This window comes from Perognathus longimembris, chromosome 13 (assembly GCF_023159225.1).
Source record: "Perognathus longimembris pacificus isolate PPM17 chromosome 13, ASM2315922v1, whole genome shotgun sequence".
Classification (NCBI taxonomy): domain Eukaryota; kingdom Metazoa; phylum Chordata; class Mammalia; order Rodentia; family Heteromyidae; genus Perognathus; species Perognathus longimembris.
The window spans coordinates 6,327,408-6,344,904 of NC_063173.1; the positions used below are offsets into that span (position 1 = coordinate 6,327,408).

The 17,497-nt window shown below is 40.1% G+C and overlaps 1 protein-coding gene across 12 annotated transcripts in view; it reads right to left on the reverse strand.

The window, feature by feature from the left end:
• Positions 1-17,497, reverse strand: part of Dlg2 (discs large MAGUK scaffold protein 2) — a 1,704,707-nt gene that overhangs the window by 1,868 nt on the left and 1,685,342 nt on the right. For 11 of the 12 annotated variants that reach the window (XM_048360010.1, XM_048360014.1, XM_048360019.1 and 8 more), the window contains 4 exons: positions 17,169-17,270; positions 13,994-14,166; positions 7,375-7,484; positions 1,348-1,439 (listed from right to left, as the gene is read on the reverse strand). In XM_048360010.1, coding sequence (XP_048215967.1) covers positions 1,348-1,439; positions 7,375-7,484; positions 13,994-14,166; positions 17,169-17,270 — 477 coding nt within the window. The remainder of the gene's footprint in view (positions 1-1,347; positions 1,440-7,374; positions 7,485-13,993; positions 14,167-17,168; positions 17,271-17,497) is intronic. The other variant, XM_048360012.1, reaches the window with a different exon arrangement.

Consider the following 17,497-nt stretch of genomic DNA (forward strand, 5'->3'; position numbering starts at 1 on the left):
ACACGAAGAATTCAAAATAAGTTTCTATTGAAACATGGTTTAGATCTTTAAAAATAATCTCAGAGCATATTTATTTTAATATTCCTGAATACAAACTACTGGTCAAAGTGATTTGATTTTCTGAACTCACATTTTAGTTATTGGAGAGACTTCACTTAATACTAGTCTATTAAAAATATTTGCAAACTGCCGTGCCTGACACTCTGTCTTCTGAATAAGAAAAAAAACCACTAAGACATTAATTAAATAATTAAGAACCAACTATTAATTAATCAATATTAAAACATTAATTTTTTTTTTTTTTTTTTGCCAGTCCTGGGCCTTGGACTCAGGGCCTGAGCACTGTCCCTGGCTTCTTCCCGCTCAAGGCTAGCACTCTGCCCCTTGAGCCACAGCGCCGCTTCTGGCCGTTTTCTGTATATGTGGTGCTGGGGAATCGAACCTAGGGCCTCGTGTATCCGAGGCAGGCACTCTTGCCGCTAGGCTATATCCCCAGCCCCTAAAACATTAATTTCACAAAGGATAATTCAGGAAGAAAGTTATTTTTAAATTATTTGAGAATCAGTTGTAAGGTAAATTCTACCAACGCTAATTATTCTCTGGATTTAATCAATGTCCTATGAAAGCATGTAAGAATAGAGAACTTGGGATACCTAGAAGAAATTTTTCCTTAATCCCCAAACTTCATGTTTCCAAAGATATATTTAGAAAAAAATTTAAAGTTTTGCACTGAAACTTGACACAGAATGAATGGCAATATGGGAAAGGTTTCCCGGTGCATTGTTCAGGAGCTACTGGAAAGGGAAGCAGAGCTAAGGAATCGGCAGACAGAATGGGCCACCAGCAATTACTCTTCAGGATGAACTTCCTTGGGGGGGCGGTGATAGCTCAGCGATGCGTGCTTGCTGGATTTGATCCCTAGCAACATAAACACCCAAACCAAGCCCCAATTAAAGAGTAACTTCTTCAACACTGGCCATTTTGAGCCCTAAATGTTTCTTTTTCAAATGCTTTCTGTGCCATCCGGAAGATAGTTTAGTTATCAATTTCCAACATCTCCTTAAGAGCAAGCTCTAGCTCAGGGACCATCTGCCACTCATGGTTTTGGATAAGGCCAGTGGGACCCCAGAAACTGTCTGAGACTGACCTCAGAAGAGAGGAGCCGGAGTTCTGGATCAAAAGGACGAAGCAGAGAACACCGTACTGCACTTAAAATATTAAGTGTAGTACTGACGATTCACAGCAGGAAGATTTTCAGACCTGGGTATACCAGGTCTAGAACCATCGATAAATAAATGTTAGATAGCTTATTTCCTTCCTCATGATGCCAAGGTAGGAGGACCTCACCTGTAAAATATTCTCCAAATTCTTGTTCCAGCTTAATTGCTCGATCATAGGTTTTCTTGGCTTGTTCTTCTGTTAGGCGCTTATTCATTTCCCTAGGAAAACGAGGGCCTGGTATTAGAACACAAAGGGAAAACACCCAGCCCTGGAAAGTTCAAGTGCATGGCAAAGAAATAACTCGCAAGAAGCATAGCTTAGTCTCCTCAGTAGCTTCCTAGTCTTTGTTCAGCCTTCCTCTCTGCTGAACTCATTTCAGCCAGGAGGGCTTTCTGCCAAGGGAGCTTTGCTCTCATTGGGCAGGCTCTTGGCCCCACACTGGATAAAGCAGAATCTGTCTCAGGATTTATAGTCACAGGTCCCTGTTCTGTCCCTGCAGTCCTCGGAGTAAAGCTCCAGGACAGGCTAATGTAAATAAAGTGCCCACGTGCCTCTTGGGACTTCTGTCATCTCAGAATACACTGTCCTACTTTCTTCATCTGCCTTTCACGGGGTACAATTTCTACATTCAAACCTTTGCTGGACTTTGTTTTAATATCTTAGCGTCTCCTAAATGTTGGGCCTAGAGGTGGAGGAAATCTTCCTGGTGGTCAGAGGCAACAGGAGCAATGGAGGGAAGGTTTGGCTTGGGTCTCTATATCTGAGAGAACCAGACAGTTCTTAAGTCTCAACTTTACAAAAGGCATTGCTTCCCTCATCCTTCCAAAGGGTTGCTGTCCATCCTCTTGGTGTATCTGGACACAGGTAGAGAAATACAAGGAGCTTCTAAGGAATTACATAAAATTGGTCAGACTGCCTAGCTACATATGCCTCTCACGTCCTAGAAAAGCATTCTGCAGCTCTTGCTACCATGTTTCTGTAACTGTCAAGGCATGTCTGTAGCAACAGGAGACTGGAACTTCTATTTGAATAATCAAAGACAGATGAAAGTCTGCCGAAGGAGGAGGACGGAAATAGGATCAAGGTACAAGAGACGTATATTATAATTATATCATAATGTATATCATATCATTATTTTGTACAACTAGTATATAGTAGTAAGAAGGAAGTATTAGAAACAAATAATTTCAAATAGACTATAATCAAGAAATTTGGTGAAAGAGTGACCCTGGATAAAAGAGCTTTGCATGAAAGAATTTCTAGTATGGATATGGGTAACAGGCACCAAGCACAATTGATTAAGAGGAATAACCTCTCATGTTAAATAGCACACTAGATAACACTAGATAACTATGGTTGATTAAAACTGAGTATTTCAAAATAGCTAGGAGGAATGAATGTCCCCAACAAAATTAAGTTTGTGTGAGGTGACAGTTATGCCAGTAACTCTGACCTGATCATTATATTCATGTACTGAAATCACACATGTAGTCAATTTCTATGTTCCAGTTATAAATAAGACTATATTTAAAAACAAGATTATAAGAAACACTGATGCCTACTCTGTTTTTGTTCTAGTAGGAGAATGGGCTATAAAGGAATAGTACCTAGGACTATTTCTTTCTTCTGGTCAATTTGTCAGCCATTGGTTTAACTCTATATAAATGTTGAGTGATCATTGTAAGACTATTTAAGCCCAGCCTAGCATCAAGAACATAGGAGAGTAATGGAAAAAAAATTCAAATTCAATTACTAACCAATGGTAGGTCTATCCCTCCATGACCTCTACATATGAAAAGTGCCCAGGTGAATACAAAGACATTTAATTTGGCTCATCAGGATACATCACAGGTGCATGCAGAACTTCTCAAAGTATCACTGCCTTACATACCCTTTAGGAAGTTAGAGATCCTGATCTGGAACCCAGGTCCTTTACAAGACATGGAGACTTGAAGCAGTGGAGGGGCTTCCCTAAGCTACACACTTAATAGGGTAATGTGGGGGTAAGAATTCAATTATTTTGGTAAACCCCAGTAAAAGGTTACTTTTCAGAGTCAATTGTGTAATCATATATAGTCTTTCAGAAAGGAAATCGATCTATCTATCTATTCATCCCCAAACAAGTCAGGCACTGTGGCTCATGCCCGTAATCCTTGCTATACAGGAAGCTAATATCTGCAGATCAGAATGTGGAGTTGTGAGACTCTTACCTTCAATTAGCTAGTAAAAATCTGAACGTGAATGTATGGCTCAAATATAGAGCACCAGCCTTGAGTGAACAAGCAAAGGGACAGGCCCTGAGTTCAACCCCCAGGAGTGGCACATGTGTGCACACAAACATACACCACACACACACAGACACACAGACACACAGACACACAGACACAGACACAGACACACAGACACACACACAGACACACACACACACACACCAAGAAACAAACCTTAAAGTAAAACATTAACTTGGTTTTGGACATAGCTGAGAACTGAATTATAAAGCAGGGATTTCCTGAACTCAGTCTTTGAAAGTCCTACGCTAGAAACTTTGAGTAGGTGTGGCCATCTTCTGTATCTCTGGTGTGAAAGACTTGGTCTCGATTAAGGGGAAACTTCAGAGAAAGGGAAGCGAAGCAATTTGGTCACTTTTGATCTTCTTTGACTTGAGTGGTCATATGTAGTCCATTTTTTACTTTCTCTTGAATTCTCTTTGCATTTAGTGTGGTAGTTTCTTACTTTGCAGTGTCATCTAATTGTGCCTTTGTCTTGTCTCCTTGCCTAATCTACATGTTCTAGAGGGAAAAAAACAAAAAACCCTGGCTTGTTCCTTAGCATGTAGCATGAAGCCTGTCTTGACTAGATGAAAAGATGGGGAGCTAAGCAATCACAATTATATATTATAATTACAGAGTTATCCTAATATTATGTAGCAAGGTGGTAAGAGGTGATCAGAGGTGGCATGAGGTAGTGAACAGCACAATATTTACAGAACATCTCTCTCATACATGCCCTCAATTTCATGCTCTCCTGCGGAGTCAGCTCTGTGTATCCTAATGTGCTCTGTGGTTTGATGTGGGTAATGCACTTGAGACATAATGTGTGTGATGATGTAGCAATGTCTAAGTCTGACAGCTGCCGTGCTTCTGTTCCAGCTGACCGAGTATTCACTCCTTCCCTGGGGATGGGAAGTTCATAGCTGCTTTCCTCCACGCGTGAAACCCTCAGAAAAGACTGCGCCGTAAGAGGCAGCACCGAGCAATAAGATCGCACTGGCCTGTCGGTCATCCTCCCTGCAGTGGAGACCTGTGAGCAGGGCTACGACGAATCACGTCCGAGTCACTGGCCTCAATGTGCTCAGTAGGGTTAAGTTTCAGCAGGTTTAATTTCACTTAGTGATGAGTGCCCGTGACAGTGCCCTAAAGCAAAACTAAATAAGTCATGGGATAGGTATGGGAGGAAGGAGACCTTCTCCACAGAGCTCCAAATGGGACTGTCACCTCCTGTCATGTGGGACCACGTGGGCCATTTCTGGTGCTCCCTTGGGTCTTACTTCCCTGGGAAGCCATCTATCCCACTGTAGGCCTATCATGGTTAGGTTCTTTTCTATTTCTGAAATCAGCTTTTAAGATGCTGTTCCCGGGCTGGGAATACGGCCTAGGGGTAAGAGAGCTTGCCTCGTATATATGAAGCCCTGGGTTCGATTCCCCAGGCACCACATATATGGAAAACGGCCAGAGGTGGCACTGTGGCTCAGGTGGCAGAATGCTAGCCTTGAGCCGGAAGAAGCCAGGGACAGTGCTCAGGCCCCGAGTTCAAGGCCCAGGACTGGCCAAAAAAAAAAAAAAAAAAAAAAGATGCTTTTCCCTAGAGGCAAGGGACATGTTTCTATTTTTTCTTAAACGTCACAATGTTTGTGAGGCTCTTTATAGGTTAGAAATCACGTTTACATACTGGCAATTGGGGTTGCTTAACTCCACACAATATCCTACATCAGGAGAAATTTTCACATATGAAATCAGGGTTAGTAATAATAGCGGCCATTCTTTTATGTCCCCTTTAACTCACGAACACATTTTTTTTTTCCATGTGGCAACTATGGGAAAATATTCTTCAGTGTATAGTTTAATACCCATACCCATTGAACTTCAGATATTCACGGGGATTTTTAATTTTATTTCCTTATTTTGGTGAAAATCATTGTCTATCTTTTATTTATGGGAATATATTCTGCTGTCCAGTTATATCTCTGGCAGTTTTCCCAGAGGTCAATTATGTATTTAACTTAATTCTCTCAACCTGCCGTTCTGACTACATTCGTTTACTTTGAGTTTTCATCATCAGAGAGCAGACTAGCTAGGTGATAGCCTTAGCAAATAATGGGCTGACCTCTGAGATTAAATACTTGTGCTTAATAAGTCTTTCCATAAACACTGTTTTCTGGGGTACACTCTGTGATTCATTCCTGGACTCCCTCACACGCTCTTGAAGCCCATAGGGAGGCAATATTTGAGTGAGGTTCTTACACCGGTCACATTAATTTCTTGAATTCTATTGGAAGTGGTTATGTGCTTTGCAATGACAAGACTGCATTATTATTTTTTGAGTCCTTACTATATGCTAAAGACGACCTGAATAGCTTTCCATCCGTGATTTCTTGCTCAGCCTTTACTCTGTGAGATACTTATTAATGTCTAGTTTAGCGATGAGGAACTAAATCTTAGGTAAAGTAATTTGCCTAGAATTGATTAATGGCAAAGCAAAGCACCAAACCTAGCCTGACTAACTTTCTAGTGTCTACTTGCATGTTCCTACTCTGCTGTATTAACTACTGCAGCTCACGATTGTATGAGAGCTGCCTGTGCCGACCTCATGGTCTGATCACGAATACGGCCTAACTTGTTTACTGGTCTTTGAGGCAAGGTGTTTCTCTCTCCCCACTTAGGCCTCCTAATAGCTATTGAGTTCTTGCTATTCTTTGGGTCACATGTCTTCAACTCTCTCCTTTCATTTGTAAGAGGCAGGAGGCTAAGCAATAAACACAACCATTTTAACATTTGCTACAAAAAAATTCATTGCTCTCATAGACCCATTAACAACACTCAAATTCAGCTTGAAAAGGTTATGGGAGACCTTTGTCCTACAGGATCTCTTAAAAATAAGAAGCAAGCCAGGTGCTGGTGGCTCACACCTATGGTCCTAGCTATTCCGGAGGCTGAGCTCTGAGGATCACGGTTCAAAGCCAGCCCCAGCAGGAAAGTCTGTGAGACTCTTCTCTCCAATTAACATCTAGAAAACCCGAAGTGGCACTATGGCTTAAGTGGTAGAGCACTAGCCTTGAGCTGAAGAGCTCAGGGACAGTGCCCAGGCCCAGAGTTCAAGCCCCATGACCTACCAAAACCAAAACAAAACAACAAAAAAGAAGCAGAAAGTGAAAACATGAAAAAAGGGTGATTTGTTACCCTGCCTACTATATAGTGAGCTGTCTGAATTTCTGCCCCATCCTCGTCTTGAGCATCTTTGAGGACAGGATAGTCTTTAGGTGGATAGCTATAGCTTAAGCTGGCTGGATCCACCATGGCTGCTAGTGTAACACCAGGCGGCATCTAATGTCAATGTGTTTCTAGGTCCGTGTGAAGGGACACTCTCCAGCACCGCGGCACTGGACAGCTACCCTGGGGGAAAGAGCACAGGCGAGCAGAAAAGAGGATCCCACCTGCATTTCAGGAAAATTGCTACCCACTCTCAGAAAAGATGCGAATTTTGTTCCCGTTTATTAGCCTATCCCTTCCCTTCATGTCTTTTCCATATCTACAGGCACCCAAGCTACCCTGAGGGTTGTGAAGTTGATTTTCGAGCTTATCGCCTACTTTTCTTATTCTTGGTCAAGAATAAAAGTTTCTTCCTCTGCTCAAAAACAAAACAACAAAACCCAAAAGCTATTAGTGAAAGGTTATCAAGTAACTACTGATAATATATCCCTAGTGGCTCAATGTTTCTTAATTGTATCTTTTTCTTTAATGCATAAACATCAAGGGTGGTATTTCCCATTTGTACGCATTTGTGACAAAGAGGTGTGAACAGCCTTCTGTGTGATGTGCAATGGGGGTTGTGCAAAGAGGAGTTGGTTGGACAAAGGCCTCTGGTGTCTGTACTTACATCAGAGGTTCCAGAGACTTGGGCTTTATGAAAATAGCAATGGGATAGAGTTGGGCGACTTGTAACCGCTTGATGGCATTTCCTGATACATCAAGTATACAGTGCTTGCCCTGGTAGAGAGAGGAGAAAGATAGAGTTAATTCTGAAAGAATGGTCATAATGCAATGAAAAGACAACATGTGTTTTCAGGGAAGGTATGGGATTGCTGGATTTCTAAAGTTTTAAGAGTACTCTCATCCCCAAATCCATGAGATAAGCATTACCAATTGTGTTGTACAAAAGAAGACTGAGGCTTAGAAATATGAACTAACTTGCAAAAAAAAATCAGTACTTGGCAGAGTCAAACCCAGTTTTCCAACACTGACCTAATTGTTGGTTTGACTATATAAGACACCTCTTCCTCTCACCTTGACCAATGGTGAACTTGGAAGAATGGTGATCAGATGAATTTAGGACAATGCCATACAATTTGCTCAGTGCTTCTATGTATCCTGCCCTTGAAAATATTCAGTTAGTGGAGGATGGACACAAAAATTATCTTAAATACTGTAGTTTAGTGCTGAGAGAATCTTGCAGAGGGCATGTACACTTCTCGTTTGTTAACAAATAAAAAAAAATCAATTACATTTTAGCACACCTCATTTCACACAGCTTCCATTGCACTAAGTGCTCAGAGCAAGGAGCTACTTGATAGTATTTATGGAAAAGTAGATGCATTTGCCATATCATATTCATCCTCCTGTAGGGAAATGACCTTATTACCCTGTGGCTACAGGGACATTACATAAGAGGAGGAAAAAAAAACATTTTATGCTGATGGGAACAGTCCTAAATCAGTAATGGGATCCACATGAAAATGAGCAGAGTCCAGTGAATGTTCAAACTCATGAGAAACACACTCACAGCCTTTATTACTTATGCAATGAATGCCAAGTGAGTTATCTGCTAAGTGCTGTTTGTTCATGCACCGGCTAGAACATTCCACGTTAACGGAAGTAACACTTACATGTTCAAAAGAGAAAATAGATAATAGTTTTCCAGGGTACTGACTAGAATCAGTATCCACATAGACAATAGAACATCTTTTCAGTATATTCTTAGACATTACATTTCTTTTTTTTGTGATCACCTATCAATTACACATACAATGGGGCTCAGGGTGGTATTTTCATACATACAGCCCCTGCCCGTTTCCCACCTCCTAATCCACGCATCCTTCTGCCCTTAGTCATAACTACTTTACTTTCAGGTTGACATTTTTAAAATCTTGCTTATGTGAGAAAGAAGACACAGTATGGGTCTTTCTGTGCTTGACTTATTTTTCTTAATATAATATCCACAAAATCTATTTATTTTGCTGGAAATGATAGGATTTCATTCTCCTTTATGATTGAATATATACTACATTTTCTACCCATCCAATCCATTGATGAGCACCTGGGCTGACTGCTATTTTACTACTGGGAGTAGTGCGGCAATAAACATGAGCATTCAGTATGGTATCTCTTTGATATGCTAATTTCCTTTTTTTGATGTGTACTCAGAAGTGGGAAAACTAGATCATATTACATATCTAGTTTTAGTCTTTCGAAGAGTCTCCATAGTATTCTCCAAAATCGCTGTATTAAAATTTGCATTTTTACCCACAGAATATTGTAATTTATTTTCTCTTCATCACCGTTAGCTGATTTTGTTTTTGTTTCTGGCTTCATAACATAGGATGGAATAGTATTCACTATTATTTTGACTTACATTTCTTGATGGACAATGATATACATTTTTTCATATATTTGTTGGCAACTTGTTTGTCTTATTGTTATAAGTATTAGTTCAAAACATTTGATTTTTTTAAAAAACGGGGTAACTTTTTTTCTTTTTTCATGTGAGAATATTTATTTTTAAAAATTTATTTATTGTGAAAGTGATGCGCAGATGGGGTACAGTTTCATACGTAAGGCAGTGAGTACATTTCTTATCAAACTCGTTACCTTGCTATTTCCAACTTTCCCAGCACAAGTTATTGAAGAGGCTGCCCTTAATGTATAATTTTGATGTTTGGATGGGAACAGCTGGTTGTACATTTATGGGGTTCTTCAGATATCTGGTCTGTTCCACTGACCTATAAATCTATTTTTATGCTCATGTTACATTGTATGTGTTATTATGACTATGTAATATATGTTGAAATCAGGAATTGTAATGGCCTTATCTTTTCTTATTTTGTATGAGGTAGCTTTGGCTATTCGGAAACTTCTGGCCTTGCAAATTTATTTTAGGATTAAATTTTTTCAAGTCCTGTGAAGAATGTTTTTGGTTTGTTTCTAGGGATTATACTGACTCCATATTATTGGGTACTATGAGCACTTAGCATTAATAACATGGGAAATTTTTATAGTTTTTGTTTTTTTGGTGTGTCCTTCAAACTTTTTTCTTTTCTTTCCTTTTCTCTCTTCCTTCCTTCCTTCCTTCCTTCCTTCCTTCCTTCCTTCCTTCCTTCCTTCCTTCCTTCCTTCCCTCCTTCCCTCCCTCCCTCCCTCCCTCCCTCCCTCCCTCCCTCCTTTCCTTCCTTCCTTCTTTCCTTCCTTCCTTTTGTTGGTCATAGGGTTTGAACTCTGGCCTGGCACTTCAACTGAAGCCTATCACTCTCCCACTTGAGCCACAGCTCCACTTCTGGTTTTCTGGTGGTTAACTGGAAATAAGAGTTTCACGGACTTTCCTGCCTGAGCTGGCTTTGAACTGTGATCCTCAGATCTCAGCCTCCTGAGTAGCTAGGTTTACAGGTGTGAGCCACCAGCACCTGTCATGTGTATTTTATAATTTTGCTTTGATAATTTCTTAGAAAAATGATTGGCATGTGAAAAAGCTACTGATTTCTGTATTATAAAGAACTTTAGCTTTTTTGGTTATACTCTTTAAGTAGATTCTTTACATTTTTCTCCCTAGAAGAATCATAACCCGTAGAAGACCCAGAAATACAACCATCTACTTACAATGATCTGATATTGGCTAAGGGAGCCAAAGATACACAGTGAAAACAAATAGCCTTTTCAATAATTGGTGTTGGGAAAACTGGGCATCGAATGCAGAAAACTAAAAGCGGATTCCTGTGTGTCATCAGGCACAAATATCAACTCAAAGTGGATCAAAGACCTAAACTCAGACATGGCCCTTTGACACTACTGCCAAAGAGAGTAGGATAGAGCTTATAGTTATAGGTAGAAACTTCTTGAAAAGCGTCCCAGGGGCCCAACAGATAGGAGAGAGATGTGACAAATGGGACCGCGTCAAAATGAAAAGTTTCTACATAGCTAAGGACACAGTTACTAAACTAGAAAGACAGCCAAACCACTAGGAAAAGATCATTACCAGCAATATGTCAGACAAAGACCTAATTTCCAACATATACAAGGAGCTCAAGAAACTAACCCCTCCCAAAGCTAATAAGCCAATCACTAAATGGGCAAGGGGGCTAAGGAGAGACTTCTCAGAAGAAGAGGTAAGAATGGCAAAGAATCACAAAGAGGAAATGCTCATAATGGAAATGCAAGTCCAAACAACTCTGAGATTCTATCTCACCCCAGTAAGACTGGCCAACAGTGTGAATTGGAACAACAACCAATGCTGGTAGGGATGTGGGGGGAAAAGAACCATACTGCACTGCTGGTGGGAACATAAAGTAGTAAAATATCGTGATCTGAAGTGTCCTCAAAAAACTATAGACGTAGACCTTTCCTACAGCCCAGACACACCACTCCTGGGCATCTACCCTGAACATCACGAGCCAGGACACCTGCACATCCATGTCCATTGCTGCACCATTCACAAGAGCCACGATAGGGAAACAACATGGATGAGTGGATCCAAAAAATGTGGTACCTATACACAATGGGATTTTACACAGCCATTAGAAAGAATAAAATAATGTCATTTGCAGGGAAACGGATGGAACTAGAACAAATCATGCTTAGTGAGGTAAGCTAGGCTCAGAGAGACAAATGTGCATTTTCGCTCCGACATGCAAAATTTGGATCTAAAATGCACTGGGAGATGACCAATTATACAGGATTGTAGATACTCACACACAGTGGGGATACTCTTAGGCATTGTGCCTTTGTATTTCTCTCCTAAGTGCCGCTATATATACTAAAAAAGAAAAGTCTTTGTTTCCATTTCACATATATATACACATACATATACATGTATACATGTATATGTATACATGTACATATACATATATATGAAATGGAAACAAAGACTTTTCTTTTTTAGATTTTTATGATTCTACCTTCTTTACCTTATGTATGGTGTATTCAAAAGTGCATCTTTGGAAGGGTTGGGGCAAAGATGTAGAACTTGAAGTAAAAAGGGTGAATAAGTGCAGCAGTGGAGCTCAGTGGACATGGATGTTTTTCAAAGTTTCTGTATAAATTATTTCTACTATGATCTTAGTTTATACTTTCCTTTTAACTTTGGGATTGGTTTGTTCTTGTTTCTAAGTTCTTTATGTATCATGAGGTTGTTAATTTGAACTATTTATCTTTTTTGATATAGGTAGTATAAACTTCCTTCTTAGTACTACTTTTTCTGCATCCTACACCTTTTGATATGTGTGCTTCTATTGTCCTTTGTTTCCAGAAATTCTTACTTTTTTTTTTTTTTTTGCCAGTCCTGGGCCTTGGACTCAGGGCCTGAGCACTGTCCCTGGCTTCTTCCCGCTCAAGGCTAGCACTCTGCCACTTGAGCCACAGCGCCGCTTCTGGCCGTTTTCTGTATATGTGGTGCTGGGGAATCGAACCTAGGGCCTCGTGTATCCAAGGCAGGCACTCTTGCCACTAGGCTATATCCCCAGCCCCAGAAATTCTTACATTTGAATGACTCAGTGTTCACTCCAAAGTGTGTGGAGCCTCATATTTATAATTTATAAAATTTCTTTTCTTGTTTACTTTCAGTTTTATCTCATTGTACAATCAGAACAGATATAGGATTTGATTTCAGTTTTTTGAATTAGTTAGAACCCGATTTGTACCTAACATATAGTCTTTTCTAGATAAAGTTCTATATCATGATGACAAGAATGTGTACTCCACAGTTTTTGTATGGAATATTCTGTAAAGTCCATTTGACTTGGAGTGTAATTTAACTTTGATATTTGTTTATTTTATCCCCTCTAGATGATCTTTTATTGATAAAAGTGATGGTATTTATTCATTACCCACTCAATCTTGAGGGAATAAATAAGCTTTCAATTGACTTTTTTGCTGACATCTTTTTCTAAATTGAAGTCTTCATCTTCAAAATTTCTGTTTTTTTAAAAATATCTGCTGAATTTCTCCTTTTAATCTGGCTAATTTCATGTAACTGTTATCAGTACTCTGGCATCTAAATGAGACTTTTATTATTCTTTCAAAACTTTTCCATTTTAGGGAGGATCTTTTGCTAAAGAATTCCTATGTTCTTTTGGAAGCATGGTATTACTTTTGGTTTTCATATTTCTTAAGGTATGCACAACTGGAAGATCAGGTATCCCTGCCAGTCTTACAGGGTGACTTTCTAAGTAGCATTTTCCTGAAGAGGGTCTTGGGGGTTAGGTGGGTGTGATCTTTTAGCAAAGCCAGGATACTGTATCAATTTTGGGTTATTTATTTAAGTGAGCTGCAATCCTTTCAAGAGTGTAGGATTTTTTCTATTGGCTGGAGCCCCAGCATCTACACAGCCAGAGTTTGCTGGAAAGCTCTTTCACCCTTAGCACTACAGGGCAAGGCTCCCTCACCTAAATGTGGACGGAGCTGCAGGTGTTGTGGGGTTTTATTGTCTTTCTATACAATTGTCCCAGGTGTCAGAATCTCATAAGGTTCCACCCTCTCTTGCTGAAGCCAGTATTTTCACCTCAAAATGCAGCTTTTTATTCTTTACTTTGGTTCTTTGTGAAGATGACTGCGAGGCATTGTTTCCTCTCAGAAAAATTTCTTGTGAAAAAATTGTTAATCAGTATATCAATAGGGGAAAGGGGGCCCATTAGATCATTTTAGCCGTACTAATATTTCCTCATATAAAGCTGGTTCTATGTGTTTATAGGGGATAGAATTTCTCTATAGGCAAATCTTAAAGCCACATTCAACTATCATCCTATTCTGTTCTCAAACATTTTCCTTTTTTTTTCATGTTTCTGAAGTTGTCAGGAAAAAGTGAATTACAGTATCAACACTTCCTCTAAGTTAGGACTTGTTGCCAACAGCAGGCTAGACAACCATCCCCGTCTGCATTCCTCTCCACAGTGTGATGTGTTCAGAAAGACAAAAGCTCATGTTTTCCACCGTCTAGACAGCCCAGGACGACAAAGCTTCCCTATGCAATTCGATTGTACTTACTAGGGTCTCAGCGTGTCAAGGACAAAGTTCCATAAACCTCAGGCTTTGTGAACTGTCCCCCCAAGTCAGCCAGAATAGTTCACTGAGATGAAAGATTAATGATATTGCTCTAGGGTGATTTTCTGTATGGATATCTTAAATATTTAATACAAATTTACAACTGCAATCAGAAAAGAATAATGACCCCCGAAATGTGGCTTGCCACCTAGAAACCTTCTTCAGTGGAGTTGTAAAAAAATGGGCAAACATACCCTTTCTGCTACAAATCGCACAGACTGCACACTAGTTCCATACAAATTGTCGTTGTACTGCCCAGCTTCTATAAATTTGTGCTCTTGGATATCCTTCTCCATTTGTTCTCTGGAGATGACAAAATGATAATCTCTGCCATCCACCTCATAATCACGCTTTGGCCTTGTAGTATCTGTAAAACAAGAAATAATGAGATAGATTTCCCAAGCTTTTTCTACCTATATTGTTCACCGCATCCTCAACGGAGATGTACAGATAAATGTAATGTGATGGTCGACGATGTGGTAACAGGCACCAGTCTTACCTTCCCATTTAAATGACTATAAATACTGACAAAATCGGAGGAACAGCTCTTGCCCAGGTATCCGAGTGCAGGGCATAGCTGGAATGTTGTCTAGGATTCTGGAGATGAGGTCTCACTATGTAGCCCAAGCTGGCCTGAAACTTAGAAACTATGCTGGGATTCTGAGCACGCATCACCACACCTGGCATCGTAGCTATGTATGTATTGATTTGAAGCACAGCGCCACTCCTGGTTTTCTGGTGGTTAATTGGAGATAAGAACTGCATGGACTTTCCAGCCCAGACTGGCTGTGAACCCAGACCCTCAGATCTCAGCCTCCTGAGTAGCTAGGATTATAGGCATGAGCCACCAGTGCCTGCCTCATAGTTATAATTTATTTATTTATTTTAATTTTTTAATTAATTAATTAATTTATTTATTTATTTTTGCCAGTCCTGGGCCTTGGACTCAGGGCCTGAGCACTGTCCCTGGCTTCTTTTTGCTCAAGGCTAGCACTCTGCCACTTGAGCCGCAGCGCCACTTCTGGCCATTTTCTGTATATGTGGTGCTGGGGAATGGAACCAAGGGCTTCATGTATACGAGGCAAGCGCTCTTGCCACTAGGCCACATCCCCAGCCCACTCATAGTTATAATTTTAAGAGGAAAGAAATGCAAGGAGGAGATTTCTGCTACATTTATCTGATCTTTCTACCAAGGAGATATTTCCAAATAGAGAATCTAGAGGTCGCATCGTATTAGGAAACATTGATGTTTAGCTAGAATAGGATTACAGAAGGACTACATTTTAGAAAATACTTTGGACTTACTCTATGTTCATCTTTAAGACCAAATCACAACTTCAGTAAGCTAGTCTGTCAGTAAATTATTGTTTATTACGGTAAAAATAGTCCATGAAGGAAGATAAAAATCTAGACTACATGCTAGGCATTGTGGTTCATGCTTGACATCCCAGCATTGGGGAGGCAGTGGCAAGAGGTTTGTGAGTTCAAGGCCAGCCTGAGTTACATAGTGAGTTTTTATCTCAACACTATCTATCTATCACTATAGTGTTTAGCACAGTATAAAAAAAAGAGGAAAACAAAAAAAGACAATATTACACAATCAGTAGAATGGGCATGTAAGTTATAAATATATTTATGGACTTAAAAATAAGTACAACATTATACTTATTTCAACTGAAATACTGCTAATGTAAAAATTTCATGTAAATGTAAGGGTAAGAAGAAAAGGGGAATGTAGTCTAGCAACATGGCTTTAAAAAGTTAAAATATTTCTAATCTTTCATTCAGTTGTTTTTGAATAATATCTTAAAATGACCAAATCTCCAGATAGTTTTATCTCAGAAGATGTTTACTATATTTATAAAAAGAAATTATAACATGATTACAGTTATACCTCATAGTAATAAAAATAGTAAATATTCAAAACATCTATAAAGATGAAGAGTGATTGGTTATAATTATTTAAAACAGCATACATTTTAAATGTTAAGAAGAAAGGTCACCTGGAAAAACATGCATTGGAAGTAAGTAGATGGAAACGCACCAAAATAATATTTTTGTGATGTTATTTCTGGGTCTTATGTGGGATTCTTGTGTACTTTCCAATTTCTCGTTTAACTATGAGCATGAATTGATCACATAAAATAGCGCTATTAATTAAAGAAAGAATAAATAAGAAGGATAGAGTAGGCGAGCTGGAAGGAGAGGGGGAACCGTGGTTGAGAATTTTGTTTTCTTTTTCTAGAAAGGGCAAGATCAAACTGGAAGCTCTTTGTAAACGAGGTTGTTCATATGGAATTTGCACCTGTTTAATCACAGACTTTCTCAGGATGTGTTCTATGTCAGGACTTTTTCCCAGAGTCCTTCTGGGTTCCATTCTATGAACCGAGCAATCATTCTAACCTTCTTCTTATCCATGTGCCACACACATACACACAATTCTGCTATTCTTTAGAACGACGGGTTGAGTTTGTAGTACTCTAATGTTACAGACATTTGAAACTATATCCCTTAAAATATGCAGTGTGAGAAGTATGTGTTAGGTTCAGGCTTAAGAGTTCATTACGTGCGGGAGGCAGCTTCCTGGAGAGCTTCTCTCGGTATATGGAAAGCCCCTGCATATGCATGAGGTTAGTTAGCGGAGACGTGGGCGGGTGGTGATGATGGGGAGAGAGGTACAATGGACAGAATCTTAGGGTGCTACCCAAGAGGAACCAGATGACTGGGACCTGGTGATTGTCCACAGAGCCTAGAGAGGAAAGTTTCCTACATATCCTCTCCTCCTCCAGGCCCTGATACATGGGGAAAAGGCTGTTAGGTTTGGAGCTTGGCACATTGTCTTAAGGCATTCTGAAACGATTTGTATGTGTAGCAGTTTGTTGTTTTTTTTTTTTTGGTTGAGCATAAGGCTTGAACTGAGAGCCTGGGCACTGTCCTTGAGTTTTTTTTCAGCTCAAGGCTAGTGCCTACCACTGGCTTCGAACTGCCGTCCTCAGATCTCCTCCTCCTGAGTAGCTAGGATTACAGGTGCAAACCACCAGTGCCCACTTGATAGGGAAAGATGCTTTGCTGCCATTTCAAGTCAATCTGTAGGATCATGCTGATGCCCGTTAGAAATCTCGCACTGTCTGAAGTGCTGGAGAGTTCTGTCTTCTAGGGGACTACAGTCCGTTCAGAGAAAAACCTTATGATACTTAGCACATATCAAACCATCTGTGGCAGCATAAACAAACAGTATAAGGTGCTGAGATAATAACCAGTAGTGTCCGAAGCAGCAGAAAGACTACCGGAGGGACAGATTCCATTTTAATCATCTTACCACGGATTCAACTTTTCCCTAGGGGTGGGGGGTGGGGGGAAGATACTTACGAGGCACACAGGAGCCAAATTTATCAGGGAATTCAGATATCAAGTCGTCGTTGATTCGATCCTTCATGGGACCCAGGATAATCACCGGCCGAGTATAGGCTACTGCAGGCACAGAAAGGAAGGCGCAGCTGAGGGAGAGAGACTCGGAGACAGCTTCTACACCTCCTAGCAAGGGTGATCCTTTAAAAACGCTTATCTTTAAGTAGTTGCACACTAGGGTTTCAATTCGACATGTCAGTTTACGTGCAGGACGCATCCTGGTCTGTTACCTCGTCCATCATTCTCTCGCATCTCTCCAACCCCAGCAGCCCCTCGTTATCACGCTCCAC